The sequence below is a fragment of the Penicillium oxalicum genome, chromosome I, assembly GCF_001723175.1.
Source record: "Penicillium oxalicum strain HP7-1 chromosome I, whole genome shotgun sequence".
In the NCBI taxonomy this organism is placed as follows: domain Eukaryota; kingdom Fungi; phylum Ascomycota; class Eurotiomycetes; order Eurotiales; family Aspergillaceae; genus Penicillium; species Penicillium oxalicum.
The window spans coordinates 5,411,112-5,438,182 of NC_064650.1; the positions used below are offsets into that span (position 1 = coordinate 5,411,112).

Genomic DNA, 27,071 nt, shown 5'->3' on the forward strand with positions numbered 1-27,071 from the left:
ATTTGTCTGTCTTTGCTTTCGGGATGACATTGGAGTGCACCAGCTGTGGGTTACTATTTTTTTTGTCATTTTTCGTTTTTTGGCCATTTCCTCTCCTCCAGTCTCGTTTCTGGCTATCTAGTGGACCTCTTTTATCTCCTTTCCACCGTCTCATGAGAGCCTTCATCCCTTGTGTTTAATGACATTGAGATTCTAGACCAATACCGAGAATGTTCCTTTGAAGTGGACACTTTTTTCTTCTTTTTCCAACGATGAAACAGAAAATCAAAGCCCTCATAGATGAACTTTTTACCCTTTCAAACGTCTCGTAGATATCATTCCGTGCTGGCAGGAGTCTGATAATTTCAACACCTGCCCTGTCTTTCAGTCCGATGGAAGGCTCATACAGCCTTGTCACGAACTTCATAAACCCGAGCATTTCATACGCACCCAGGTCAGGGGGATACCAGGTCGAGGGGGCGCACACATAGACATATACATAATTACATATACATAAATACCTCCAGAATACATACCTATTCAATCCCGGGAAAACTCCAGGGTAGGAACGGGGTAACCCTCACCTTGGACATTGGGAGCTTCGTCGGCGCTGCACTTGGAATTTAGAATATCTTTTTCTCGGGGAGAGGAGGGTTGACTTTGTACCGGGGTAGGTTAGGTTAGGTCTCTGATAGGTTTCTAGGGGTGATGGGCAATTCACTATGATATTGGATAAGTTGAGGGAGAGAAGAAGGGGGGGAAGGGGTAGTAGGTGATAATCAACATATCGAATTGTGGTCTGCACTATGCATGAAGATGGGGGAGAGGGAAAAGAAAAGTTGATTACGGATAATAGAGTGGTTAACTTTGTTTCTCTATCTCTCTTGTGAAAAAGGAAAAAAGTATGTCCAAAAGTCAGTGTAGAAATTGGTATATTATATTACATGGACAACAGCCCATCGTATCATCTTGATGAGAAGATCTATGACACAAAACCATCTGTGCAAAAAGAGACAAGAGAAGTGGGGGGGGAATGTTAAAAAAGGGGGAGGAAGAGGAAGATGAAAAAGGGGAAAAAGACGGGGAAAAAAATCTAGATCATACTTTCGAGAAGAGCATCGCTATGCAAAAGTAGAGTCATGAGATACTTTTCGATGCAACTCGAAATCAAAAAGGGAAGAAATCACGCATCATGAAAAGAACAAAAAAAGGGTATCAGTCTCGTGTAGAGTCCCCACGAGACGAGACAAGATGCTTTTCTTGTGTTGTTGTTTTTTTAAGCACGGCACATACGACCAGAGTCGGACACAGTCCAGGCATCACTGCCGACGGCCTTGAGGGCGTAGAAGAATGAGGTGGGATCATAGGCGTTCTTCACCTTCAACAGGGGCTCGTAGTTGGCTCCGAAGAAGGTCTCCTTCCAGTCGGGTTGACGGAAGTTGGCCTCGTTCTGGTAGCAGCCACTGCCGGGGGTGATGGCTTCAAGCTGAGGAACGTACTGGTTGGTCAGCTTCATCTGCTCCGCAATCATCTGGTCGCGGGATGCGGTGTCGGACCAGTGAGTACCGATCTGCATGGTGACGGCGGCGTTGCGGAGAGCCGGGAAGACGGCGTTGTTACCACCCTTGGCGGTGACGTTCATGCCCACCCCGACGGCGATGACGCCGGACTCGGTGATGTTGCGGAGAGCGGCGGCCATGCCGTTGTAGTTGTTCTCCAGAGTGTCACGGGGGATCAGACGACCACCGTACTGGTAGGTGGCGACGTCAAGGTTACCCCAGGGAAGGGGACCCATGTAGTGCTGGTAGTGCTCGTAGTAGTTCTCATATTGAGTCAGGCCCAACTTGTACTGGATACCGAGGTTGGTGAGTGCCTCGGTGAAGGGGGTCAGGAGATCCTTGACCTGGGCAGAGGTCATGTTGTAGCCCGTGACGGGGTTGATGAGGAAGAAAGTGTTGGTCATGTCGTAGATGACGGTAGCACCGGTATCGATCATGGCGGGAAGGAGGTGGTGGAACTCGGCCACGGCCTCGTAGAAGGTGTCGGCAGAGATGTTGGCACGTGTGAACTGCAGGCTGGCACCGGCGACCATCGCGTCCTGGTGAGCCTTGATGGTCATGGAGACCACGACACCGTAGTTACCGGCACCACCACCGCTCAGCGCCCAGTACAGTTCGCTATTCTGGGAGGCGGATGCAGTGACCAGCTTGCCGTCGGCAGTGACAACCTCGAACTCCAGAGTGTTGTCGGCACCCAGACCGAACGCGGTACTCATAGCGGAGTGACCGCCACCCTGCGTGTAGCCGCCGGCAATACCGACAGTAGGGCATTCACCACCGACGACGAGCAGACCCCGAGCGTGAGCAGCCTCCATGATCTGGAAGCCCATGGTACCGGCACCGACCTTGAAGGCAGGACCGTTGTAGGCGGCACTGCGGTAATCCACATACTCGACTTGGTTGAGGTTGTGCGTCCAGACAGAGAGAGCACCAGCACCGGTGGACCGACCCAGGTAACTGAAAGAGTGGAGGTTAGTTGATTTGTGCCTTGCATTTCCCTTGTGACGAGAACTTACTCATGGCCGGTGTTCTTGATGACGAAACGAATGTTGTTGTCACGAGCAAAGTTGACTGCAGTCTGAATATCACTGGCGGAAGACGCGTTGACCGCGTAGCTGGGGAAGTTCCCAAGAGTGCATGATGAGGCCTCGGCAGAGAATGGAGAGCAAGTCTGGTTCGTGAAGAAGATCTGCATCACTGAAGTGGGGGAGCTCAGGCTGAATGGCTAGGGTTAGCGGTCTTGGTTTTGTTTCACAACAAATTACGAAGGATGCCGGATTCCCCTCTCAGACACCACGGGCGATCCATTGGAATCCAGAAGTTCAGAGAGAGGCGGCGGGAGGGGGAGGGGAAGGGTGATCATCACATACTGAGGCTGGGGGTGAGTCCAGTTGTCCTGCAGAGCCTGGCAAGCAGCGGCATCGTAGGTGGGATCGTGGCACGGGCTGCCGATGGGGACGGTCTTGATGAGACGTCCACCGAGCTTGGTGTTGAGGTTGGACCAGGCCGGGGCTGCCGGCCAGCAGAGGTCGCCAGGAAGACAGCGGCAGCTGGGTGTGTCTCGGGGAGGCGGATGGTGAGGTGGAGGAGGCGCTGCCACGGCCGCCGTGATCAGGGCCGCAAAGGCAATCACCGAAGCCTTCATGATGGGAGGGTGAGGTGGAGATGGGGGCGAGGAGGAGGGGGAGGGGGAAAAGAGGACCAGGCAATAAGACTGAAAGATGGGGATCGAGAAAAAGAGATCTTTCACGATCAACTTCCTATGGAGTGGGAAAGGCAAGAGAAGATGTCGATCACATCCAACTGGATTGGAAGCGCGAAGGTCGAGGGGTTTTATGGCACGTCAAGTCGAACGGTTCCTCGAAAGCCTCGGCCGACAACCGCAAAGAATGCGGGTTCGAGAATTTGAGATGGTTCGGACAGTCGGACGTATTCCCCCAAGCGTCTATAGCTTGGACGATAGTCCGGACTCGATGGACGATTTGATAACCCAGCGCGCATCCTGATGGGCTCGAGGGCGCAAGAATGGAGACGAGGGATCAATGAAGTGTGTGCCCCCTCCTACTCCAAGCGGGCATGGGGCTCGATGGCACAAGCATTGGAGTCCACCCATTGGCACCCATCGAGAGGAACGCAAAAAAGAGAACGTGGCAAGGGCCAACAAAGTGGATCGAAGGCGACGGGAGAAGCCGTGGTCGATTTGGGCGGAGGAAATCAAGGATCGCGATGAGAAGATGCGAGTGAGATGGATGGTACTATGAGAGTACTTTGATAGAGTATGTGGAACACCAGATGGAGAGCAGTACTGCACAAGTATCCACTTCTACTACCGCAGCCGCTGGTGGGGCCATGGGCCATGGGACCATTACTAATCTTGGCACTGCGGTTCTTACAGTGAAAGGTACTTACTACGAAGCCCTCTTTGTATCTACCGTCTGCATGGAGTACCCGTCTACGGCCAGAGTTAGCAAGAAAGTACGGATCATGAGTCTGCAGTCTCACACCTTGTCCACGATGACGGTGCGTAGCGGGTCGGACCTGCATAAGGCTCAAAGTCAGTATGAGAGGGTGACGGTTCAAACTCAACTTCTCTGGCCATGTGGCAGTGCCATGTGGGTGACTACGCTCCCAAAGGATGCCTCTCACCTTCGCTAGTTTGTCGCCGAGAAACCTCGCGAACGAGTCAGGGGCCGAGACAAGCGTGGAGGTCTGAATTTTGCAATTGTCGGCTCGGAAGGAAATGGCGGCCGATAGTGGAAGACAAAGTGGACTGGGAGGATCGACTCAAACCGAGTCGGCACTTCGGCTCGGATGTGAGTGTGGGACGGAAAGGGCATGTACTACGAGTAGTGGTACGAGTAGTGGTTGTACATGTCAGTCCAGTAGTCTACCATGAATTCCACAGAACTACGGTACAAAGTAGGACTCAGTACTCTGGGCTACAATATCAGTACTCGACATACTCGCCGTCCAAGTATAGGTTCATCCATCTCACCCAGCCGGGAAATGAATGCATTTGGGTGCATGTGGGAATGATTCTCTGGATGTCTTTTTTGGATTTTTCTTTTTTTTTTTGGTCAACACAATAGACATTGATACAATTGCAGTTGGAGAGTGCATGCACAGTACTTTCGAATCTGGTAGTGTTCACACCAAAGCCCCGCCGTGCCATGGGGAACTCCAGCCCGAACCAGGATATAGCTGATCTTTGGGATGGCGGCGATTCCGATCAGTCACCACGGACCGAAGAGGCCCATGTGGAGCAGACAACTGGGAGGGGAGCATGTGGGCAGGTGTCTTAGTTGTCTTTGGCTGATCTCCGAGACCATTAGCTCGCTGGCCATGGTCCAGCGCTGCGAGCTGGCCTTTCGCTCGGAGCCAACCGAATCAACGATGATCTATCGGATCGATTCACAACACCAAACTGTACACGGTCCTGGTCATAGGACATCGCTCTTGAGATGTTCTACACAGCTGAAAGGGGCCATCCTGAACCTTACGCCTTCGAGACTCGAACACCAAGATGTTTAACTTCATTATAGTATCAGAATGATGCAGGGGGGCCAAGAAAAAAGAACTCAAGGCTAGGACATAAAAGTACATCACCCCCGAGCAACTTGGAATTATTCATGCATTCACGCCTTTCTGCACTGTCTCCCCCGATGGAGGTCCGAGAGTAGTGTCTCGAACTCCCTGGGCTTGCCGATTCGGGAACATCTCCCGGCTCAATCGAACTAGCCCTGCACCGACTGCTTTGCCATGTGCAGTCTAGCTTGATACTCCGCTTTATCTGGAGCAGACGGTCGCGCTCAGGAACCCAGATTACATCCCTGCATCATGCACTGCATGGTACTGTAATATCCAGGGCGGGGAGAGGCTAATATATGTATAGGACTTGGATAGTGTTGATCGTCTCATTTGCAATATCTGGCTCTTACGGACAATCTTTCAACCCTATAGCTTATTCCTGGTCTAGGTAAAGACCCCGTCAAGCTTATGGACTCATCGGGTGATCTGTAGCCAGGCCGCCCTGGACTGCATCGTCCGTCAGGGTCGGGGTCCGTTCTGCTCGAGAGTCCCAGGCTGAGCCCGAAGCGGAGCACTGCGCTCTATAGTCTCGGTTTTGATTCTTTTCCTTTTCTTTCCTTTTTTTTTCATGGATTGTCAATCAAATGAATGCCTGGCTATCCCTGAACTCGGGTCCGATTCTGGTAGAAAGCTCGGTGATGATGGATCTGTTACGTACTCCGTTCTTCCACAGATTACTTAGTCCCATTGATCATGTTTGGAATATTGAGGGATAGGTCGCGTAAAAAGGGCACTATTGAATAGTCATTCGATTTCCATTGCGTCGTCATGAATTTATCCGTTTGGGCGTGAGTTGGTGTTTCCTTTTTGACGCGTGTCCAGCGATGCCTGGAAGAGGTAGGTGACCACGACAGAGACTCCTACGCAAAGTGCCGGCCGACCAGCATGGGTGCTAAACAATAGAGTGTCACGGAAACTACGAAAGTCCGAGTCCATGGGTTTGGCTGTCTGCAACGGAAATTGACTTTTTCACGTGTGGAGTCGAGCTTTGCCACCATCCTTCGTCGACGAAGAACTCTGCGGTCTGGTGCCTTGGAAGGTGGACTCACCAGGTACCCGTCACGGCAAGGTTACCTATGGGAACATGATTCCACCATCCGCTCAAAGCTCAATGATCGCTCGGGTCCTCCACCTGTCGTGCGGGCTTGACCAGCTTGTGTGTAAAATGATGGAACGGCATAATCGTTTAACGGTCATTCTCTGCACTGTGCGTGCTGCGCTGTCGGTTCAATCGACCGTCATCTGTCCAGAGGAGTGCATCCTTGCTGGCCACTTAGTCGGGCATTCTGTCCAAGAGTACTGATGACTGCATCTGCTTTGCTTTTTTTTTCCTTTCCAATTTTGGGCCCTCGACGCGCTAATCGATTCTCGAAACTTACAGCGTCCAGACCTGGCCTCATGCCGGAGAATCTAACTGTGAATGGCTACTGCAAACTATGCACTAGTGCAGTCCCTCATGCAGTAGTGCAGACTTTGCACGAGGGCACACTAGCCTGGTCGAGGAATGCATGGCTGCATGCATCTCCTTCCCAGATGCAAAATGAGCGGGCCTATCATCGTCGCTGATGCGGCATACCCTCATCTTCGACGAAGCCACTCGAATCGCCTAACGACCTTCCAGAAACTAGGGGTCAGAGGGCCCGACCACTCTCCCATCGGATGGTCCCTGACATCTCTCGACCAGTCACCACCAAAGGCGAGGGTGCTCCTGAACTCTATTCCACATCGGACAGGTAGGGCACTATAGAACGAGTACGATGTCTCTGAACTCTGTGTTGTCTGGGACGCAAGAGTACGTAATTACGCACGACGCAGTGCGTGGTGCGCAGTGTTCACAAGCTGGCACCGTGGCCTAGTGAGGACCAATCTCCCCCTTTCTCATACTAGTGTATACCAAGTGTATACCAAGTGTAAGTTACATACGCCACCTGCCAAAGTGCGCCATCATTGGCGGAGAAACGGGGCGGCATTGATCGAAATCGAGGGGAAAGCGAGAAGCTTGGATCACGGGTAAAGTTACCCGCCACTGGTATTCATCGTGATGGGGTGGATTCGCGGGTAAGCCATCGGGAATGTGGACAAGGGGATCCTCTTGACACAAGACTCTTTCGTTGCCTTGGCCATGCGACCAGATGTCCTCGACATTGCGAACCAATCATTGATGATGCACTGATCGACGGGGCAAAGTTTGGTTTCTGGTCGCAATTTTCAGTCTTTGCCGACCGTGCCAAGAATGGGGATGAGATAAGCTAACGAGAGTGGCTCCGCGGCTATTAAACGAAACGAGCGCACACTCCATGTCGGGCCAGTGATCAAATGTCTCATCGGGAACAAGAAACGTTGTAGCCAATGGTGCCCTCGTCATGCTCAGCACCGGCGGAATCCCGGTTGCGGATTGCCATATTGGGAAATGATTCGCATGGATCCGCTTGCGAGCCAGCGGTTGCCAATTCCAGGGTGGATATCATGTTCCCATGCCCATACTACTGTACTCCATAATACATACCAGTAAATGTATGAAATTGATGGAGGTAGGTACCTTCATCTGCTTGACTGGAGAGAACCAAAAATTTAGAACATCGCAACAACGCAACGTTGGCCCAGTTCTTCTGGTCCGAACCCACGAATGAAGCGGAACCAACGGTGAACAGACCCAGATGCAACTTCTCGGATGGCAGGTGCCAGACTGTCCACTGCCCGCCTGGACATTGACCAGATGGGGAAGATCCACTGGACTAGGTTTGACTGCCATTACACAGAGGAAATCGGCCCATTCGCATTTATTATTATATTTTAGAGTTTCACCATACAGCCTCGCTAAACCCACTCGAGACAACAAGAACGCCTCCTTCGGGTTGCTCATCTCTACGAGAAGATACTAGGACTTTTAGTGCCATTGTTCCACGTTGCAGATATACAATGGAATACGATTCAATTCCATAAATACGGAGGCGACGATTCGAGAGGCGAAAGGGGGGAGGGGACAGCAGAGAAATGAATTCATACATCCATAGCAAATGAGGTCACCAATAGCTACCAGCCACTCATGGCCCGGACCATGGATCGATTTACGGTGAGAAATCCGTTGCTCCGGGTCCTGTTGCATTTCCGATATGTGTGCATCGCAACCCACCAGCCGGGCTATCCGTTCATAACGATCAGGCCAAATTATCCAGCCTGGTGTCTATCACAGCAGCCCCCCCAGAATGACCCAATTACGCAGAAGACATTATTGGCCACGCAGGACCTGAAATTCAGGACACCATCTTTGTCGTTTCTCCTGCGTGACAGGATAGATGGGAAAAGAATGGGGGGAGTGCAGGGGCGAACAGAAGAGAAAAAAAGGTTCCGACCAGAGGAAACCTTATGGCGGAACCACAAGTCGGAGAAACGCACGCCCATGGGACAAGAGGCTTACATAGCAATTCCTCTTTTTTCTTTTCTTTTTTTTTTCGCCTGATCCCAAGCTCCAAGTCCAACCTGGTCAGCTGTAGCCAGCCAGCTAGTTAGTCACGGAACTATAGACGGTGGAAAGTCTCAATTCTGTCAACTGTGCGAGTCCAATAAAAAGCATAATCCAATATTGACTCCATCGCCTCCAAAGACTTCGCCGGTCTTTGCCCAGAGTTGCTTCGCTGACCCTATTTCGCGAGTCAGCGCGTTGTTCTTCAGTCGTGCCAAGTCCGCCTGCCCATTTCCTCTTTATCAAGTCCACGATCTGCCCTTTTTTTTCGCTGGACCGCCCGCGACGAGACAAGATATTCCGTAAAAAAGGGCCATGGTGCAGGTCTAGGAGTCGAGGGGAGGATTTTGTCTAGTGTTGTGTCCTTTGATGTTTTTTTGATTTCTATTTTTACCCCATCTGGTCCTTTCTCGTTCTCTCGTCTCCACCACAATCCTGCACGGTCACTATGCAGAACGGCAAAGGGGAGTCTCTGGAGAAAGGCATCTGGGCGGCGGTGGTCATTTCGGCGGTGATCGTCGTCTTGAGGATCTTTGCAAAGGTCAAGATCAAGCGATTCGCCGCCGATGATATCTTGATGATCTTTGCGCAGGTATGTTGATCCTTGGTGGGATGCATATCTCGTCTTCACGAGTGGAAAGAGAGAATTGGCAATGAAATGAAAAAGCATTCATACTAATCAACCTCGCAGATTCTCATCATCATCTCCACGGCATTTCTGAGTCTCTCCGTCAGACACGGATTCGGTATCAACCTCACGCATTTGACCGACGCGGATCGAGAAGCGGTGCTGAAATATATTGCGATTCAAATCCCCCTCGTGACCATCAGTACCACCACGGCCCGAACAGCCTTCATCATCTACCTTCTCGCAGTCCTTGGCACAAACAAGGGCTATCGCGTTGTACTTTGGGTCCTTTGCGTGATTCAGGCGGCGGGTAACATTGTCTCGGCCGTCTTGCCATTGAGTATCTGCAAAGATGCCAGGGCGTTGTGGAGTTTGGAGGCGGCCATGCACACAACGTGTGGTGACGTAGAGGCGGTCATCAAATTTGCCTACTATTCCAACAGTGAGTTCTCTATACCTCCCCTGTACCTCCCTCTGAAATATTCGGACATGCGCACCTTCTGGGGTGTGTAAGGATTTACCGAGACTGACACTCGACAATCCTGCAGCATTCAACTCAGCCACGGATTTCTTCCTGGCCGTCTTCCCGGCCGTGGTATTCTGGAACCTGAACCTCAAGATGCGCATTAAGATCGGTCTGATCTTCTTGCTGAGCATCGGTTTTGTGTACGTTTGCTCCCTCGCGACCCCGGCCTCAGCGGGCCGGATTGACTGCCGTGCAGGGCTAATGATAATCATAGTGCGATGATTGCTTCCATTATCAAGACCACGAAACTAGACACCCTGCCGAGTGTCACCCAAATTGGCGTCGACGGGGCCACCGAATTGATCCGCTGGGGCTACGTCGAGAACAGTATCATTATCATCACTTCATCCATTCCTTGCATCCGTCCCTTGATAATCTCCTCTGTGCGCAAATTCTCCAGCGTCACACGATCCTACGAACTCAGCGGTCCCTTCAGCGGCCACCGCACGGGACAGAACGACACTCACCATTCCAAGATGGCTCGACGATTCACCAAATCCCACAATTTAGACAACAACAACAGCGTCGAGCGTATCTTGAACCCCTCTCACACCCACACCAGTACCACCGTTGGTGGCCGATCAGAATCTCCTGATGGATACCCCGGTATCACCAAACAAGTCGAGATCACAGTGATCTCGGACGAGCATCAAGGTCGAGGTTAACCTAATTCCGGGCTGGATATTTTCCATCACACGCCTTCCACTCATTTTATTTCATTTCTCTTTTCCTTCTTGCCGTTTTCCTTTGTGGACTCTCTTTTGCTTTTCTCTTTCTCAATTCCCCTATATTATTATCTCTTTGCTATTTCTTTTTTTTTTTTATCTCCATTAAGTATACGCGGTCATGATTGCATACATGGTACATACAGGACGGGTTTAGGTCGGAGGGAATTGATGGATTTACTGAATGTTACACAATCAGAATAATGTCACCTTTTGACTTGATATTAGTACTTGCCAAATATCCTTAGTCTTGCTTGTACTGCATCATGCTCATATGTTTGATGGTCCCACCAATCATCAGGCAGTGTCCCCCATCCAAACTTCTCTGCTCTTGATCTGTTGTACCGTGTCCTGATATGATTCTTTACTCCAAATTTGCAGAACGCATTACCAATGTATGTAGGTAGTCTTTCACAGTCTCGACATATGGACCGGATCGGAGCAGGTACCACGGGGTATTACTCGACGAGTTACTGTACATACCCAGGCACTACAATCCAATCGTCAAGCTAAACAGATCATCCATCTCTATATTCTAGCCGACTTAGCACTTCACCCACATCCCGAAGCCACAATCTCCACTCCATCACACTTGGACCGAAGATCCGGAGACTTGCCGAGAATTTTACAGCTGTGCAGTTATACATATGCACACTCCTAGACCAAAACCAGAAACCAAAAAATACCCCGAGCATAAAGATCTACAAAGACACAGGGCCCGAGCAGATAATAAAAAGGCCGCGACCAGCCCAAATCAAAGACTTTTTTTTTCAAAACCAAAACCGAAAAGGAGATGGTGTGCCGGTGTGCTGGTAACGAGCTGCGCTGCCGATACCTCGGGACCTAAATTAATTGGTGGGTAAGAGGAGGGATCTAAGGGCTGATCTGCATGCAGTGCCGACGAGATCGGCATAGACTAAGGGTTCAGGGATATCTGAAAAGGTAGTCAGGGCGGAGTTCAAAAAATTTTTTCATCAATTTTTATCTATAGGGATCGAATGGATGCGCTGGGCTGAGGAGAGATGGTGAATTTCAATTTTTTTTTATTGTTGATAGTTATGTACGAGGATGGATATGGAGGATTGGTCTTGAGATTTGCCAAGCTTTCATTACAGTGTCTCTGTCATCATATCCTTGAGCTTAGATAAGAACAAAAGATATATAAATACATCAATTGAAGATGAGAGATTCTATTTAGCAGTATCCGTATTAATCCCGAACCCCCGGACCTAAGCAATACGACCCCCTACAAAACATCAGATCAAGAAGTGGACACTTTACCAACTCTTTTAGAGAACTTAACTTCAGGTCTGTAGGAGAATCCTTGGGTCTGCAGCTCTGTATGAATTGAATAGCTCTATAAATTTTTTAAATGGCTAGTAATTATTCTGTTTTACCTGCAAAGCCTAAGGCTGTCTTGAAACCTTCTGGCCGCATATCGCCAAATGCCGTCACACTTGATGGTGCAGATTATGTAGCATATGATAATCCTCCCGTGATCCATTGGTTATATCAATTCTACACATCAAAGTCTGCTCTGAAGAGATCGAAAAGTGAGATTGCCTACTTGCATCCCTTTTAAACTGCTCATTATTGTCGATGCTTGATTCCTGTGTCTCACTCAAAATACATGAAAGAAAGACTGAACTTCATGCTGGAGACACTGAACGCACTTCATCACGTGCCACGCACAGTGATGCTTGATGGTCAAGTCACACTTTGACATCGATCAATTGGCTCACTCGCAGTCATCAATTCTTTCGACCCCGATCTTATGTTTTGGCCATCCTGAATCAATGCTATATGACAGGGATTGAGGGATGCAGGATAGTGGTTTTGGTTCCCTATACATTTCCAACCCCATACAAAGCCCAGTTCCATAGGTGCTCCCGGATGGAGAAGTGTCAATATAGAGAATCAAGTTGCAATGATTGCGATAAGTTTTTTAAAATGATAACTCAGATTTATATTTCTACTTTTTCAGGTTTATTATGGTTATTGAGAGCCTTTTAGACATGTTTTTTCCAGCAAGGAACAGACTGGTCCATCTAGTAGCAAAATCCTGTCTCTTAGCTATGATTATTCTCTTATTTATGCCTGATATTTTCAATTCACCTTGATGAGAGATTCTACATAAAAGACAAAAGCGGCCGGGCTCACTTCCAAGACTAAGTCGAGGCCTTCTCAACGACTGTTACATGCCCTCTCGTCTGTGTCAAAAAGAAGATCAAAGGCGGGCAAATCCACACTGGAAGACCACGCGAGTCCAGATAGCTCATCACGGGCAAATCGGCAATTTCCACAGACTCACATTCATGAGATCTCCCATCCTCATCAACCTCCATCTACCAAGGACAGTATCTGTTTCCATCCCTGTCTCTGAAACCTTCCTCTTCAAGGCATCTGGTAGCGTCTGAAAGCTCGACTTCACACTAACTTCCGCTTCGATCTTCATCTACTGAGCACAAAAATCACCTCACATGTTTGTGCCGCTATCGTCCCTTCTTGCGGTCATTAAGTCTACGCAAACATTGAAGCTAAGCTCTGAGATCTTGTTTAGGATTCTCTCACCTTCCCCATTCACATCACCACGAACGAACGCGTCTGGCCTTCTTTCACAGAACAAGTTACCATCAACAAACCTCATCTCAAACCTTACTTCCTCAAGACCTCAGACCCACGATATGGCAAGACGAAAGCTTCGCCTGCAGGAAAATAAACCCTGTGAGCGGCAAACCAGCTCAGCGGGTGAGCCAGTCACTCCACTTGGCAGTGAACTGAGCTTTCTATTTCTTGCCAAGAAAGGTCACCACTGGTTAGTTTGGATGGAACTCAGCCTTGAGGTTACCTGAAACAATAAATGCTCATTTGTCTTTCTTTCATCAAGTCCCGCCAAGCACTGTGGTGTGCACCCACCAAGCGTCCGGTGCCTGAAGAAGGGGCACGTGGTCAAATGCGAGGAGCATGGACTCTTTCATAGCTCCCGCACCGAATGCATCAAGTGCAAAGAAGCTGCCAAGTCAAAGGCACAGGCAGAGAAGGAGCGGGAAACTGTTCCACCAAGAGCACCACACCGAGACCAGCCACAGGCCAACGCTCGGGCAGCACGATGTTGAACCGAACTGGTCGGTGTGAAAGCCCACTGGAGGCGTCTGGGCTTGAAGACGTCCTTGTTATGAAGTGATCAAAGGTTCGATCCTAACTTCATTCCTTATGATGAAATTTGAATGACACAAGAGGCTAAGACTAACTATCATATAGAGCTGTTGTGTAAAGCTTCCGTCATTTTTAAGCAGCATTCGCCAAAATGTTAATTGAGAAATTTCAATATATTATTCCCCAGCCAGTAGGACCTTATTCTTTCAAATAAGTTTGAACAAGTCTCTCCAATTTGAACAAGATGAGCACGAAGAAACCCGAAGTGAAGATGTCATGCCGTTCATGAGCTGTGAATGATGCAGAATGTGAGGAGGAATCTCAGGAATTGAGAAGCTAAATGCTTCAAGAGTAACAAATCTCCTAGTAAGTCTTTCCTTGTTCTTTTCAATATCTTGATCTCTTGCATGTGGCTGATAGACTTTTTATCGTCATTGTAGTCGCTATACTTCATCGCGTCGTCCAACTTATCTCAACTGCGGGTCCCTGCAATAGTGCTCGTGAATCAAACACTGCAAACTCCCTCCGAGAAATTCTCAAGGAAACTCCGCAGCCGCGACTCCGCGGCCATCACATTTCGGGGGTTGAATAGATCAACTCATTGAACTCTGCGTCAGGGACCCAGAATTATACTCATGTGCCCACGAGTATAAGGCTCTACACTTTCACTACGACCTCAGCCTGCCATAGACCCTTGTCAACCCCCACAATGGCGACGAGCCACCTTGTTCGGGCCATGAGGCCGATGCACTCCATTGCAACGCCCCGGAGCCTGGCACGCTCCAGCGTCATTTTTTCAACTCTTCCTCTGCGACAAAGTGTTCGCTACAACTCCTATACACCTACTGAAGCTACACAAGAACCTGTGACCGCGTCCCCAACCTCTTCTGCCCCTTCGACATCGACATCACCGCTCCACCCAACAGACCTCAAGCCGCCTACTCTGCTTCGCGACTATGCCTCCAAAACCAAGAGTGGCACTGTTGTCTCTGTCGGTCGCATGGATCGCACTGTGACGGTGGTCTATCGCTCCAGCGAGTGGGACAAGCATGTTCGGAAATACTACCGCAAGGATGTCAAGATTCTCGTTGCCGATCCCCAAAACTCCCTCCGCAAGGGCGACGTGATTGAGTTTTCTTCCGGTGCACCCAAGAGCCGCCGTGTGCATCATGTGGTGGAGCGGATTATCACACCTTTTGCCGTGCCAATTGAGGATCGACCGGCTGTTATGACCAGAGAAGAGCGGGAGCAGGAGCGTGAGAAGCGCTGGGCTGCCAAGTACGTTCGCCGCGAGTCGAGGCGGTTGGGAGAGGATATCAACTTGGAGGCTGTTGCTCTGGAACAAGGATGTGTGCAGGAGGGGGAATCGCTGTCGACCGCCGAGTTGATTCATCGTATCTTCCAGGGTGAGGAGCGCGTCGGCAAGGTGAAGAAGCTGGTGCAACAGCGACTCGATGAGGTGCGAGCTTGAAAGGGCTTCGGAGTGTGGGCTCTCTGCTTCTTTTGGTGGGTTTTTGCGTTGAAGCCTCGCAGTTTCTCCGCTGCATTTTCTTTTCGATATGACCTCGATTTTGGGCGAGGAATGCATACTGGACTATTTGTACTATATCTCTTTTGACAGCACTACCATGTTTTGTTCCTTCGCAGGAAAGCTGTGCTCCATGTCCATTGTTGTCCGGTATAGGCTCGTGGTAATAGACGACTTCCCTGAAAGGTTTGGAAAAAGATGTGAATATCATAAAGCGGTATTAGACTGTGTGGATGAAGTATGTACGAGGCAGGGACTTCGTTCCCATGAGAGGCAGAAGTGACCTGCATCCAAGACCAAGCCAAACTGATCCCCCTTTTACCCTGCCGGCTACTTTTCATAGGCCCCCCTCATTACTGACCTGCGTCCCATGTTCAACGAGGATTGCAAACGGATAAAAGAAAGCCACTGGTATCACGGAAGAGAAATGAACTCCTTTACCCCAAAATGACAAACAGGCGATCCTTCTAAATCCCCAAAACCTGCGTGAAGCCTCTGAAGGCGCAACCCCTCAGGGGCCGGGGTACTTCAAAGACGGAGATGTTGTACGACGAAAGCCTTCCTCCCGCTCCCCTTGCTGGATCGGATGTCGTCAAGAGCCTGCTTTGAGCGCCAATCCTGATAGCCTTGCAGGGCGGTCATAAGGCGAAGACCCGCACTTTCATGTCAACGCTCCCCGTAGCAAGAACACATCGAATGGACATCTTGCTGGCCGCATTGGGATCGTCCTTGGCCGTACTGGACGTAGGGTCCCCATTCGCCCCGGTGGCGCCGTTGGTGTTGGTCTCTTTGATCAACGGTGGTGCCCATCGAATCGAGCTCACAAAGTGATCATGGGCCATGATCGTGCGAATACATTTGCACTCCTGAGTGAGATCCCAGCACCGAAGAGTCTTGTCGTCTGCTACCGAGAGGAGATACTTGCCTCCAGGATGGAAGACCAATGCTCGCACCCAGTTATCATGGCCCACCAATGTTTTGATCAAATTTCCCCGTGCATCCCACAATCGAATGGTCTTGTCTCGAGAGCCAGTCGCCACAAATTCCGCAGATGATGAAGATGGAGGCGGTTTCTTGAGTCCCGCCAAAGGTGCAAGATATGGATAGCTCGTCGTAGGAGCAAAGGCAACACATTCAATCACATGTTCGTGGCCCAGGAACGTGGCCTTGGATTCCCCAGACGATATATCCCATAGTCGAGGAACCTGGTCCTCTCCGGCAGAGAACAAGAAGCGCCCGTCTGGCGAGGGCGCTACATCTCGTACCCATGCGGAGTGGCCCTGTAAAGTCTTCACACAGTACCCAGTGGTCACGTCCCATATGCGTAGTGTCATATCACGGGACGCAGAAACCAACAAGTTGCCCGACATGGGAGACCCTGCGGCTCCGGATGGAATGAATCGCACTGCCGAGACACTATGGTCATGACCAGGCAGAGTGCGAATGTTCTTGTATTCATCCGCTGGATCAAACAACTTGATCGTCAAGTCAGATGAGCATGAGGCCAGAAGGGTTCCCCCGCGAGGCCCGCCATAGTCTACATCGAGCACCGCTCTCGTGTGACCCTTGATTGTCCGCTCCAATTCACCCAGCTCCCAGTCCCAAATCTTGATCGTACTGTCTTCGGAACCCGATGCGAGTGAGGAGAAAATAGGGTGGAACGCCACGCAGTTCACACCCGACCGATGCGACTCGAGGTTGTGGCGCGCCGGAGCTCGAGGTAACCACGATGCCGGATCTTGGTTTCTTCGAGAGAGAGATGTAGGTGTGGCGGTGTCCAATTCAGTCTGCAGGCTGGCAATTCGCGTCTCAAGGTCCATAATCTACCAGATTTCCACGTCAGCCGTCTCCTTCTATTTTTTGGGTCTCTCTCTCTCCCTCTTTCCCTCTCTCTTTCCGCCCTTGCGCAATGCAGCAAGCGCTAGGCCGAAGAAGGCTGCCCCTCACCTTTTTCTGTAGCCTCACGACGCTGGTCCATTTCTTTTCCAGCAGACCCTCATATTTTTTCAATGTAGCATCTTCCACGGAGACCGAATCGCCAAGTTCCTCTCGTAGGGCGGCGCACGTCTGCGGCAGGTTCGCGGCGCTCAGATAGGCAATCATTGCCTTGTGCCTGTGGTCCACGAGATTGAATTAGCTGTGGTCGTCTGAAAGTCAAGATCCTTCTTCTCAAAACTTACAGCTCCTCCGCCTGTCGCGCCGTGAGGAGCTGGCTCATGGTGCCGGCGGGATTGTGTGCTTCTCGGTCAGATATCTTCACTGCGTCTCCGCATATACTAGAGGGGGTTGTGCTGGCGGGTCTCCTGGTCGCCCGTGACTATGAAATGTAGAGAATTGTCCAGCGCCTCGGTCCAAAATGTCCACTTGGATTGGAGACTTGGTCGGGCCTAAGCACTTTGCGTTTGAAAGGTTGTCAGGTCGGGATCGCAAACGTTCAACGGTGATCGCGGGGTCACAACAAAAACAACACTCGACACCGCCAAGCCCGCTTGTTTACTTTCTGATTGCCAGTCCGCCGCTATTTATTCCATCCCTCTCCAGAAGGCGTTCGAAGGCAGCGCAGATCACTCCGCCACGACATAGAGTCGTCTCTTCTCTCGCTCTACATCAGCAGCCTACGTTTCATGTGATCTCGGCTGCTGTGAATGTCACATTGTACTCTTGCTTGTTGGCGATCAATTTCTCTGGTCGCAGACTGGCCTCATCCGGCACCCCCCCCCCCCCGTTGATTTGGGCACCGAGCCAGCGTCAGGTACGATCACGTCGCTCTGCCCTTGGATGGACTTACCTCCCCACGTGGAGCCTCCCTTATGTTCTTGAAAACCCCCCTGGCGCTTTGTTGGGCCTGCGAAGCTTTACTGATCGGAAGACATTGGAAGACAGTGTTCAAACTTCCGTTCTTCCTCCCAATCGACTAATCGCACATCATGGCTGAGGGCGAGGAGGATTTCTCCTCTCTACCATTGCCAGAACGCTTCGCTCACAAGGTGCGATCTCTCCCATATTTCTGCGTGTGGCAGCGCGGTTTTTGGCCTGCTTGATGATGTCACTGACTAAATTTCCATCGAAAGAACTGGAAAGTGCGAAAAGAAGGTTACGAAGATGCGAAGGCACAATTCGAAAAGACACCCGACGAGTCTGCACCCGTATTCACGCCATTTCTACAGGACCCCGGAATATGGAAAGGCGCCGTGGCAGACTCCAATGTCGCGGCCCAGGTGGAAGGATTGGGTGCCTATTGCGCCTTCTTGAAATTCGGTGGAGTGCAGGCCTGCACGAGGTACCGCCGGACTACCCTCTGACTGACTGTCGTGTTCTTGTCGCTCACAGACTTGTAGGAGTCGTCCATACACCGTCGGCCCAATCGCAGAAAAGGGCCTTCCCTGCGCCAGACCAGCAGGCAAAGCTAGCGCCCAGGAAGCCCTTTTGCTTTGTGTTGAGCTGGACAGTGCCGATGCTGTCCTTGAAGATCTTCTCCCCGTTATATCCCACAAAGTACCCAAGACGATTGCCGGCGCTCTCGCCGCTTTGACGATACTATACCACAACTTTGGCTGCAAGATTGTAGATCCCAAGCCCACACTCAAAGCACTTCCTAAGGTGTTCGGTCACGCCGACAAGAACGTCCGAGCCGAGGCACAAGGGTTGACAGTCGAGTTGTACCGATGGCTACGCGAAGCAATCAAGCCTCTCTTCTGGTCTGACCTGAAGCCAGTGCAGCAGCAAGACTTGGAGAAACTGTTTGAGAATGTCAAACAGGAGCCCTCGCCCAAGCAGGAACGATTTACTCGAGCCCAACAGGATGCCATGGCTGCTGCAAGCGCAAATCCGGCAGCCAGCGATGGTGGAGATGACCAGGGTGGGGAAGAATTTGCGGAGGAGGAAGCAGAGGAGGTGGACGTCTTTGATCTGGCCGAACCTGTGGATGTGATGCCCAAAATTCCCAAAGATCTTCACGACCAGCTTGCTTCCTCCAAGTGGAAAGACCGCAAAGAAGCCTTGGACGCTTTGTACACCGCGGTGAATGTCCCACGAATCAGAGATGGACCCTTTGACGAGATTGTGAGGGCCCTTGCCAAATGCATGAAAGACGCCAACATCGCAGTCGTCACTGTCGCCGCGAATTGCGTTGATCTCTTGGCCAAGGGTCTTCGCAACGGATTCCTCAAGTACCGATCGATCATTATGGCGCCTATGCTAGAGCGCCTGAAGGAAAAGAAGCAGTCCGTGGCTGACGCATTAGGCCAAGCTTTGGATGCGGTATTCATGTCGACAGATCTTTCCGAATGCTTGGAGGAGATCCTCGAGTTCCTCAAACACAAGAACCCGCAGGTTAAGCAGGAGACCCTCAAGTTCTTGATTCGATGCCTTCGCACGACTCGCGTTGTGCCTTCTAAGCCCGATATCAAGGCCATTGCTGATGCGGGGACCAAAGCAATGACCGAGTCCACAGAAGGCCTTCGATCCGGCGGTGCGGAGATCCTCGGTACCCTGATGAAGATCATGGGCGAAAGGGCCATGAATCCCTATCTCGAAGGTCTGGATGATATTCGGAAGACGAAGATCAAAGAGTACTTTGAAACGGCAGAGGTCAAGGCCAAAGACCGACCAAAGCCGATCGTTGCACCTCCAAAGCCCGCTGCCCCTGCCGGTCGAAAAGTCGCTCCAGGTAAGAAGCCTGCGTTGGGGACAAAGAGACCGGCTCCAGCGGCTGCAGCTCCTCCGGCAGCGGAAGAGCCGCCAGCCAAGGTAGCGCCTCGGGGAGTTGCCTCCAAGCTTGGAAAACCAGGTCTGGCTCCCCCTAGCAGCGCGGGCATGAAGCTACAGCGCAAGCTAGGCGGTCCCGGCGGCCTGGCTTCGCCGCAGAGACGAGTTGCGACTCCTCCGACAGAAGACGCAGCGCCAGCTCCACCCGCGGCTCCCAAGTTTGGCCTCGGTCGTGGCCTCGCTGGTCGTCCCATCGCCAAGCCGGCCGCGCCAGTCGAGCCCGCTCCAGTTCCTGCTGCCCCAGCAGTGAACGCTATGTCGGCAGCGGACCGTGCCGAACTGGAGGAGCTGCGAGCGGAGAAGGAGAGTTTCTTGCGTACGATTGATGATCTGAAGAATGAGCGGTCGAAATATAATTCCCAGATCACCGAGCTCCAGAATCAGAACGCGCAGTTGATTGAAGACCACACCAGAGATGTCTTGAGCATCAAGGCCAAAGAAACACAACTGGTTCGCGCACGCAGTGATGCCGAGGCCGCTGAGCAGAATGTGCAAAAACAACAACGCGAGATCGAGCGGCTGAAGCGTGAGCTGGCGCGCGCTCTCCGTGCATCGGCCATTAGTCCTCCCAATGCCGGCTCCGAGGCTGGCAGTCTCGGTCTATCCGACTCTGCGTCAATTTATCAAGAATCTGTCAGCAACGGACATGCCGCCCGCTCGGGCCTGCATCTTCAATCTCGCTTCGACAACAGTCGTCCCCGAAGCTACGTGTCTGCCACTCCCAGCGAGGAGAAGGAAAACACCGGTCTGGAGTCTCCAGGTGGTCTTGGACCCCGAGAGGGTAGTGGATTTGGTCTTGGGCGCCGGAAGCTCAGCCCTACGTACGGATTGTCTGGCCTTGGTAGCCCGACGCGGTCATCTCGAAGCTCAGCGCATGCTACTGACGACGAATCTGCACACCGGTCTGTAGAACCTGCGGAGAATTGGAAGCGTGCTGCGGAAGTGACCAGTCAACTGAAGGCGAGAATCGAGCAAATGAAGGTGCGTGACTTTTGGTGGATAATTTTCACTTCAGCTCTCCTCTCCGACGTGTTACTGACAATTTATATCACAGGCTCGACAAGGGCTATCTCGACCCCCCGCACAACGCTAATGACCATCTTGGACGACCGCATCATGACCATGCCTCGACATTTCTTTTCCACTGAATTTCACCTTGCTGCTCTTTACTTTGCCAGGCCTTTTTCCTTTCTTCTTCCATCTTCTTCTGTGCCACACGAGGCCTCATGGAGGCTCGGTTTTTTGATGCATTTACGGCCCATGAGCTTCCTTGGGAACATATCCATTCTACGAGGCGTGATAGGCTGGGCCGTTGTTTTTTTTTGTTGAGCCCACATCTATTGCTTTGCTTTTCTCATTGGTTCACTTGATTCTCCTGCCGAGCTGTTACGGGAGTCTTTCCATGTCTCCATTTCAGCCTCACATCAGGCATATCTTGTTTTTTTTAGGCCCACTTCTCTTCTATTCCCCGATTGTTTCATTCTGTGTTTCTGTATTATAGATCTCACCGGCCTCGGTGTGCTCCTTTTATCGAATTTTAGGAGGGAAATCTATGTGTTAGGCAGTGTGGAATCTGACTTTTGAATTGCTAGGGTGAACATCTTGTCGCACGGAGATAGGTAGCTGCATGTGTCCTGGATAGTAAAGGGTCTATCATCAATTTCTCGTCAAATTGCCCAGGCACTGCACCTATCCATTATTTGGCTAGACTCGGAGCACATAGTAAGAAATTTGAAGTTTTTATTAAACCAGCAAGATCCAGTAGGTGGTCGGGTAGGATTCCATCATAGATGGTCAAATAGGTACATGTAGGTACTCCAGACATCGATAATTAATTTGTCGTACCCATTCCACCAATATACTGGATAGTGGATATTGATGTCGTGCAGCGACACCTTTCTTAGGTATACGGTACCTACTTAATTTTAAACTTGTCGACTGCTCGCTCTGTTCCCATTGGAACCAGTAGGTAGCAACTGATAGATATCCATGTGGTATACCTATGTAAGCAAGGGCTTGGTTCTGCTCTTCTCCGCTGAAAAAGCCACTTTTTCATTTCAAAACCAAGGACGGGCTTCAACAAAGGAGGTTCCAGAAATACATAGCGATCAAGTGCCCGGATAAGTTCTGCGTATGCGGTTTGTCTACTATGTCTGGATAGAACGTGGTTATCTCTGCACTTGAGGTTACAAGGTAGGTGGGTAAGGGGATAAGGTTACTATGGATAATCTTGAATTTATATACACGCCCGGATGGATCTGAGTAGGCGGGCTCATAAGATTCTGGTAGCCTGACCTTCCAAGCTAGCTCTATAATGAATGGAGCGACACGATTTACCACATGAAACTTCCTGAGCATGACCGGTAAAATATAAGGTGCACTTCCATGGTGTCGCACCAGTCAAGGACAAACGACGATGAAAAGTGACGATTCAATTTCGAGAGGATGAACCTCAAAAGGACCAGGTCCGACCTGGGGAAGACAGGATGAGATGGCATTACGTAAGGTATTCCGAAAAGTTACGCGTGCTTCAAAGTATACAGGGACGAGGAGAGAAACCTAGAAATCTAGAAGCAGAGTACATGAATGCCATTCTAAACAGGGATTACAATCAGCCATGGACGTGGCTAACCCACGACGGAGGGCATGATTTGAACAGGTTGAGAAATGCATTCATGGGTATCTGCAGGAAAGGGGTAATAAAGTGGCAATAACAGGGTAGTATATCAACAGCCTGATGCCAAAGGGAAGTCGTAAGAATAATTCGTTGTTTTCTTTTTGGGTGGGTCAGAATGGGAATTTTGTCACGAAAAAGGGGCCGAAGAGCTCCTTTCACCACCCATCTCTAGCTAAAAGAAAAGAAAACACTTTTGGCCGTCGAGGTCGTCCGGAGCCGGAAACGCCTTTCCGTTTTCCCATCCAAGACTTTTTCAAAGAGCACTTTGGCAAAACCGATCACGTCAAGACAAAACCAAGTCATCCCGGAAAGGGTGAACTTAGACCTTGATGGCGGACTCAACAGCCTTGCGCTTCTTCTCCTGGCGGGCGTTGGCCTTGGCACCCATGATACCACCACCCCAGTGACGGCGGGCATCCTCGTACTTGTCGGTGTAACCCTCCTTGATGGCAGAGAGGAGCTTGGAGAACTCAGCCTTGTCCTCAGCGCGGACCTCGGTCAGAGCAAGAACAGCAGAGGTCTGAGGAAAATGAGTTAGTTTCTGGAAAAAAAGAAACATGCTGATCAAGATTGATGAGATACATACCTTCTTGTGGACAACGGTACCGAGACGGGCCTTGCCCTTGACGATGGCGTAGGGGACACCCATCTTGCGGCAGAGGGCGGGGAGGAAGACAACCAACTCAATGGGGTCAACGTCGTGGGCAATGAGGACAAGGGAAGCCTTCTTGTTCTCAACGAGACCAACAACGTGGTTGAGACCGTACTTGACGTGGTAGGGCTTCTTGGAGACATCCTCCTTCTTCTTGCCCTCGGAGACAGCGGTAGCCTCCTGGACGAGACGCTCCTTCTTCTCGGCCTTGGTCTCAGGGCGGTACTTGGCGAGGAGCTTGAAGGTCTGGGCAGCGGTGTTGCGGTCCAGGGTGTTCTGGAACTGAGCGATTGAAGGGGGAACCTTCAGACGCATGTTCAGAATCTTCTTCTGGCGCTGGAGGCGGACATATTCGGGCCACTTGACGAAGCGGGACAGGTTGCGCTTGGGCTGAACATCCTGGCCAATGCCGAAGTTGCGGGAACGCTTCTCGATGAGAGGGTTCTGTGTCGAACAAATTAGTATCATCCACCTCTCCCCAAGTGATGTGCTCCCGATGGAAAGAAGTACTAACCTTAGCGGCCTTCTTGGACGAGCCAGCCTTGCCCTGGGGGTAGGGCATGGCGGCGGTCTTCTTTCCGGACTTGGGAGGCTATCATTGAGAAAAAGAAGATCAGCGATCTAGTCCTTTACGGGCTGCATCTTCTTTGAACTCTAAGGAGCGTCGCGCAGGTGAGACAGCCTTTTTCAAGGGCGCTCACACTGCACGGAACAACTCCAGCCAGATCATCATCAAGATTGTTCCATATCTCTTTCGAGGCTATGGGCAATCGATGGAATTTGTGCTTCAATTCAATCAAGAATTGGAAGCATGGCGAAAAAAACGACACAGTTGTTCTACGGCATCGCTGCGATGGGCGAAGCCTGAACAACAAAATGTTCAAGTGCTTACCATTTTGTCGACTGAAGATCGGTGCGCTGGGTGACGGTTGACGATAGAGAGAAGAGCAAATCTTTGCTGGACAAAAGACAATCTTTTGAATTTCTCGTGGGGCGCACTAGCGCGGGCATGTGACTAGGGCTTAGGGTACGGGAATGGAGCATGGGCAGACGCTGTGACAATCACGTGATATGCATCCGGATCGAGACCGCGAGCCTAATGCTGCAATGGCGTACCCATGATCCACACCCTCAATATCTTAATTGCGCCTTATATCCGCCTTTTGGCAATTTTCTACCAATTAGGCAATTACAATATTGATCGTTTGTCTAATGATAGAGAGCAACTTCGTGTCGCATATCCTGTTTCTGAGTCCAAGTCTACTGGAGGCCACCGTAAGCATTTCAGTGGATTGGGCGAATTCCGACTTACAGCTTGGTGGCCAAGGCTTCCAACAGAAGTATGACTGGGACCTTCCACCCCCGGGAGATGTACGGAAGAGTACTGCTCACCGATTAATGCTCAGAATACAAGCAATAGATACAGGGATATTCTGCCATCCTAGAAATCACCACGAAGATGTATTTAGAACCATCAAAGATCATACTGAATAAACCCAGCACCGGAGACTGGTCCGCGATGGGATGTTAGAAAAACGCCGTTCATGCAAAACCAAGATTTCTACATCATCGCCAGGCTCCCAACCCTGGCAAACCTCCACGCCCCAGACTGGAACTCGCAGCTTGGATGGCCTTCTTCTTTCCAGCGGTGCCTTCCTGACTCCGTACGCCGGCAACGATCCGTTCATATATTTGTCTCCACAACCACCCACCCACGATCATTTCACTCAGCACCGCATGCATTGTCTCATACCCAAAGATGAGATCGAGCTCGCAAACGTTCTCGAACATACGATCTAACGCTTCAACAAAGACTTGTATCAAATCAATCAAGGCGAGTGGAGATTCAGTGGAGGTCGAAATCATGATAAAGGAAAGTGTGGCGTAGGTTCGGTATGTGATTTGGGTTGGCGCATCGGAGGGCCCGGTTGTGCTGGCTGCGCCTTGCGACAGAAGCGGGGGGAGAGGGAGGAAGTTGCAGGCACTTGATGGGGGCTGAGCGACCAGGTGGTATATTTGCGCGATGAGAGATTGCTGTGTTTGTGTATCCTGAGAGAAAGCGTTAATTAAGTCGGTAGGGAACGACGAGGTCATCACCGCGGAGGCAGACTGTAGCGCACACATACCAGGGTGGTGTAGAACTTGGTCAGACGGGGCTGGCCATTATTGTTGAAGACAAGAACTGCGTTGATCATGGTGAAGCCACTTATGCTGGCCTTTCCGGAGCCAGAAGGTAATCACGTTCGGGAATGCGCAGATATGGTAGATTGCGAGGTTGACTCCGCGCCGAAGCTTAAGCAGACCCGGCGATGTTTCTTATCGATCACGCCGATAAGAACAGCCTCGGTCTCATCTCCGGGGGCCCGTGCGGACAATTTTCCAGAGATGGCGATCGAGTGCTCTTGACTAAATGATCCATGATTCACCACGCAGCCCCAAAAACAGGAATATGAGGATACGAGCTGCTCATCCTTTGAAAGTGATCAGGTCTGTGGGTCGACCTGTGACAATCGAAACACCCACGGCAGCTACGCAGTTAGCACCACAAACACCACCCCCATCACCAAGCCTCTCGAACCCCAACAAGCGCGCCCTCGAAGAACTCACCCCATCCGATCTGTGTTACTACTGGGATACCCAACCCCCGACAGCTTCCCAACTCGCATTCGCGAACAAGATATTCATACCTTCACGCCACTCACCGACAAAACTATGGTCGGCCAGCAAGTTCCGTACCACGCCGCTCTCTTCCGTCGAGCCCGAAGTCGCATTCCTCGGCCGCTCCAACGTCGGTAAAAGCTCCCTTCTCAATGCGATCATGGGTCAAGAAATATGCTGGACATCTTCCAAACCCGGTCGTACGCGTGAGATGAACGCTTTTGGGATCGGAGGTACCAAAGGTGGTGAGCATAAAGTTGTCTTACTGGACATGCCTGGCTATGGCAAGGCCAGTCGTGCGGAGTGGGGGATGGAAATCATGAAATATCTTCAGGGGCGAAAACAGTGAGTCTAAATTCTACGCCGCACTGGGCCTGCTGGCATTCTTGAAAAAAAAGAACGTATCAATCTGACTGATCGGTGCATGACCCAGACTCCGTCGAGCCTTTATCCTCATTGACAGCGAACACGGCATCAAACAAAATGATGCGGACATATTGGGCCTCTTCAGGCGATATGCAATTCCACACCAAGTGGTGCTTTCGAAGGTGGATAAGATCCTCGCTAAAGGGAAGAAGCAAATGAAGACGGGTGCCTCTGCAATAGGAATCCAGCGACTGCAGGATGTCCTTCGTACCTTAAGACCCCTCGTGCAGCCAGATCCGAGTGCATCGGATGGACCGGGTGCACTGGGAGAGATCTTGACGTGTAGCGCAGACACGCCGGTTGGACCTGGTCGGGTCCTCGGGGTTGACGCAGTCCGCTGGGCCATTCTCTCAGCAGCAGGCATTGATGGAAGCTTGGAGGGCGCTGTGCCCACGTCCGACAAGCACACATGAAGTTTCCGAGCGACGTCCTGCGGGAGAATCAGTGAATACGCAATCGTGAGCGTGCCAGAGGTTGGCCGGGGCCGAGAGACATCTCCATTCACTCTTTCGCGCGCGCAAACTTCCTGAGAGTATTGGCCCAGACGACCTCGTCCTGCGCCAACGGAATAAATAAGGCATCTAGTATCGTGCTCTTCCTAGGGTTCGTGGAAGTTTTTAATGAATCACAGCGGGATCTAGTTCATCAGCATTAATGTCATGGTGTCTCGGCGCTTCCTCACAACAGGCGAATACTGATAAATAATTGTCGAATTGAATCTATCATTACCTACTTGAGG

At 51.0% G+C, this 27,071-nt stretch overlaps 9 protein-coding genes across 9 annotated transcripts; 5 read left to right on the forward strand and 4 right to left on the reverse strand.

Annotated features, from left to right (window-relative positions):
• Positions 1-1,255: 1,255 nt before the first annotated feature.
• On the reverse strand, positions 1,256-3,183 carry POX_a01790 (FAD-linked oxidoreductase patO; the record flags this gene model as incomplete). The annotated part of the gene is made up of 3 exons (XM_050110714.1): positions 1,256-2,495; positions 2,555-2,755; positions 2,804-3,183. The coding sequence occupies 3 exons, from the start codon at positions 3,181-3,183 to the stop codon at positions 1,256-1,258; spliced, it is 1,821 nt and encodes a 606-aa protein (XP_049974482.1).
• Positions 3,184-3,580: 397 nt separating this feature from the next.
• POX_a01791 (uncharacterized protein) lies at positions 3,581-4,193 on the forward strand (the record flags this gene model as incomplete). Its single annotated transcript, XM_050110715.1, has 2 exons — positions 3,581-3,778; positions 3,831-4,193. 2 exons carry the CDS (start codon positions 3,581-3,583, stop codon positions 4,191-4,193), a joined length of 561 nt encoding a protein of 186 aa, XP_049974483.1.
• Positions 4,194-9,037: 4,844 nt separating this feature from the next.
• POX_a01792 (uncharacterized protein) lies at positions 9,038-10,408 on the forward strand (the record flags this gene model as incomplete). Its single annotated transcript, XM_050110716.1, has 4 exons — positions 9,038-9,181; positions 9,281-9,659; positions 9,766-9,883; positions 9,958-10,408. The coding sequence occupies 4 exons, from the start codon at positions 9,038-9,040 to the stop codon at positions 10,406-10,408; spliced, it is 1,092 nt and encodes a 363-aa protein (XP_049974484.1).
• A 3,925-nt stretch (positions 10,409-14,333) lies between these two features.
• POX_a01793 (uncharacterized protein) lies at positions 14,334-15,095 on the forward strand (the record flags this gene model as incomplete). The annotated part of the gene is made up of 1 exon (XM_050110717.1): positions 14,334-15,095. The coding sequence occupies one exon, from the start codon at positions 14,334-14,336 to the stop codon at positions 15,093-15,095; it is 762 nt and encodes a 253-aa protein (XP_049974485.1).
• Positions 15,096-15,790: 695 nt separating this feature from the next.
• Positions 15,791-17,370, reverse strand: POX_a01794 (Nuclear distribution protein nudF 1; the record flags this gene model as incomplete). Its single annotated transcript, XM_050110718.1, has 3 exons — positions 15,791-16,975; positions 17,100-17,265; positions 17,333-17,370. The coding sequence occupies 3 exons, from the start codon at positions 17,368-17,370 to the stop codon at positions 15,791-15,793; spliced, it is 1,389 nt and encodes a 462-aa protein (XP_049974486.1).
• Positions 17,371-18,079: 709 nt separating this feature from the next.
• On the forward strand, positions 18,080-21,012 carry POX_a01795 (uncharacterized protein; the record flags this gene model as incomplete). Its single annotated transcript, XM_050110719.1, has 4 exons — positions 18,080-18,139; positions 18,224-18,432; positions 18,491-20,900; positions 20,974-21,012. The coding sequence occupies 4 exons, from the start codon at positions 18,080-18,082 to the stop codon at positions 21,010-21,012; spliced, it is 2,718 nt and encodes a 905-aa protein (XP_049974487.1).
• Positions 21,013-22,915: 1,903 nt separating this feature from the next.
• POX_a01796 (60S ribosomal protein L8-B) lies at positions 22,916-24,143 on the reverse strand (the record flags this gene model as incomplete). The annotated part of the gene is made up of 4 exons (XM_050110720.1): positions 22,916-23,116; positions 23,183-23,692; positions 23,763-23,840; positions 24,141-24,143. The coding sequence occupies 4 exons, from the start codon at positions 24,141-24,143 to the stop codon at positions 22,916-22,918; spliced, it is 792 nt and encodes a 263-aa protein (XP_049974488.1).
• A 671-nt stretch (positions 24,144-24,814) lies between these two features.
• Positions 24,815-25,443, reverse strand: POX_a01797 (AP-3 complex subunit sigma; the record flags this gene model as incomplete). Its single annotated transcript, XM_050110721.1, has 2 exons — positions 24,815-25,297; positions 25,375-25,443. The coding sequence occupies 2 exons, from the start codon at positions 25,441-25,443 to the stop codon at positions 24,815-24,817; spliced, it is 552 nt and encodes a 183-aa protein (XP_049974489.1).
• A 254-nt stretch (positions 25,444-25,697) lies between these two features.
• Positions 25,698-26,745, forward strand: POX_a01798 (putative GTP-binding protein EngB; the record flags this gene model as incomplete). Its single annotated transcript, XM_050110722.1, has 2 exons — positions 25,698-26,251; positions 26,340-26,745. The coding sequence occupies 2 exons, from the start codon at positions 25,698-25,700 to the stop codon at positions 26,743-26,745; spliced, it is 960 nt and encodes a 319-aa protein (XP_049974490.1).
• Between the last annotated feature and the right edge of the window lie 326 nt (positions 26,746-27,071).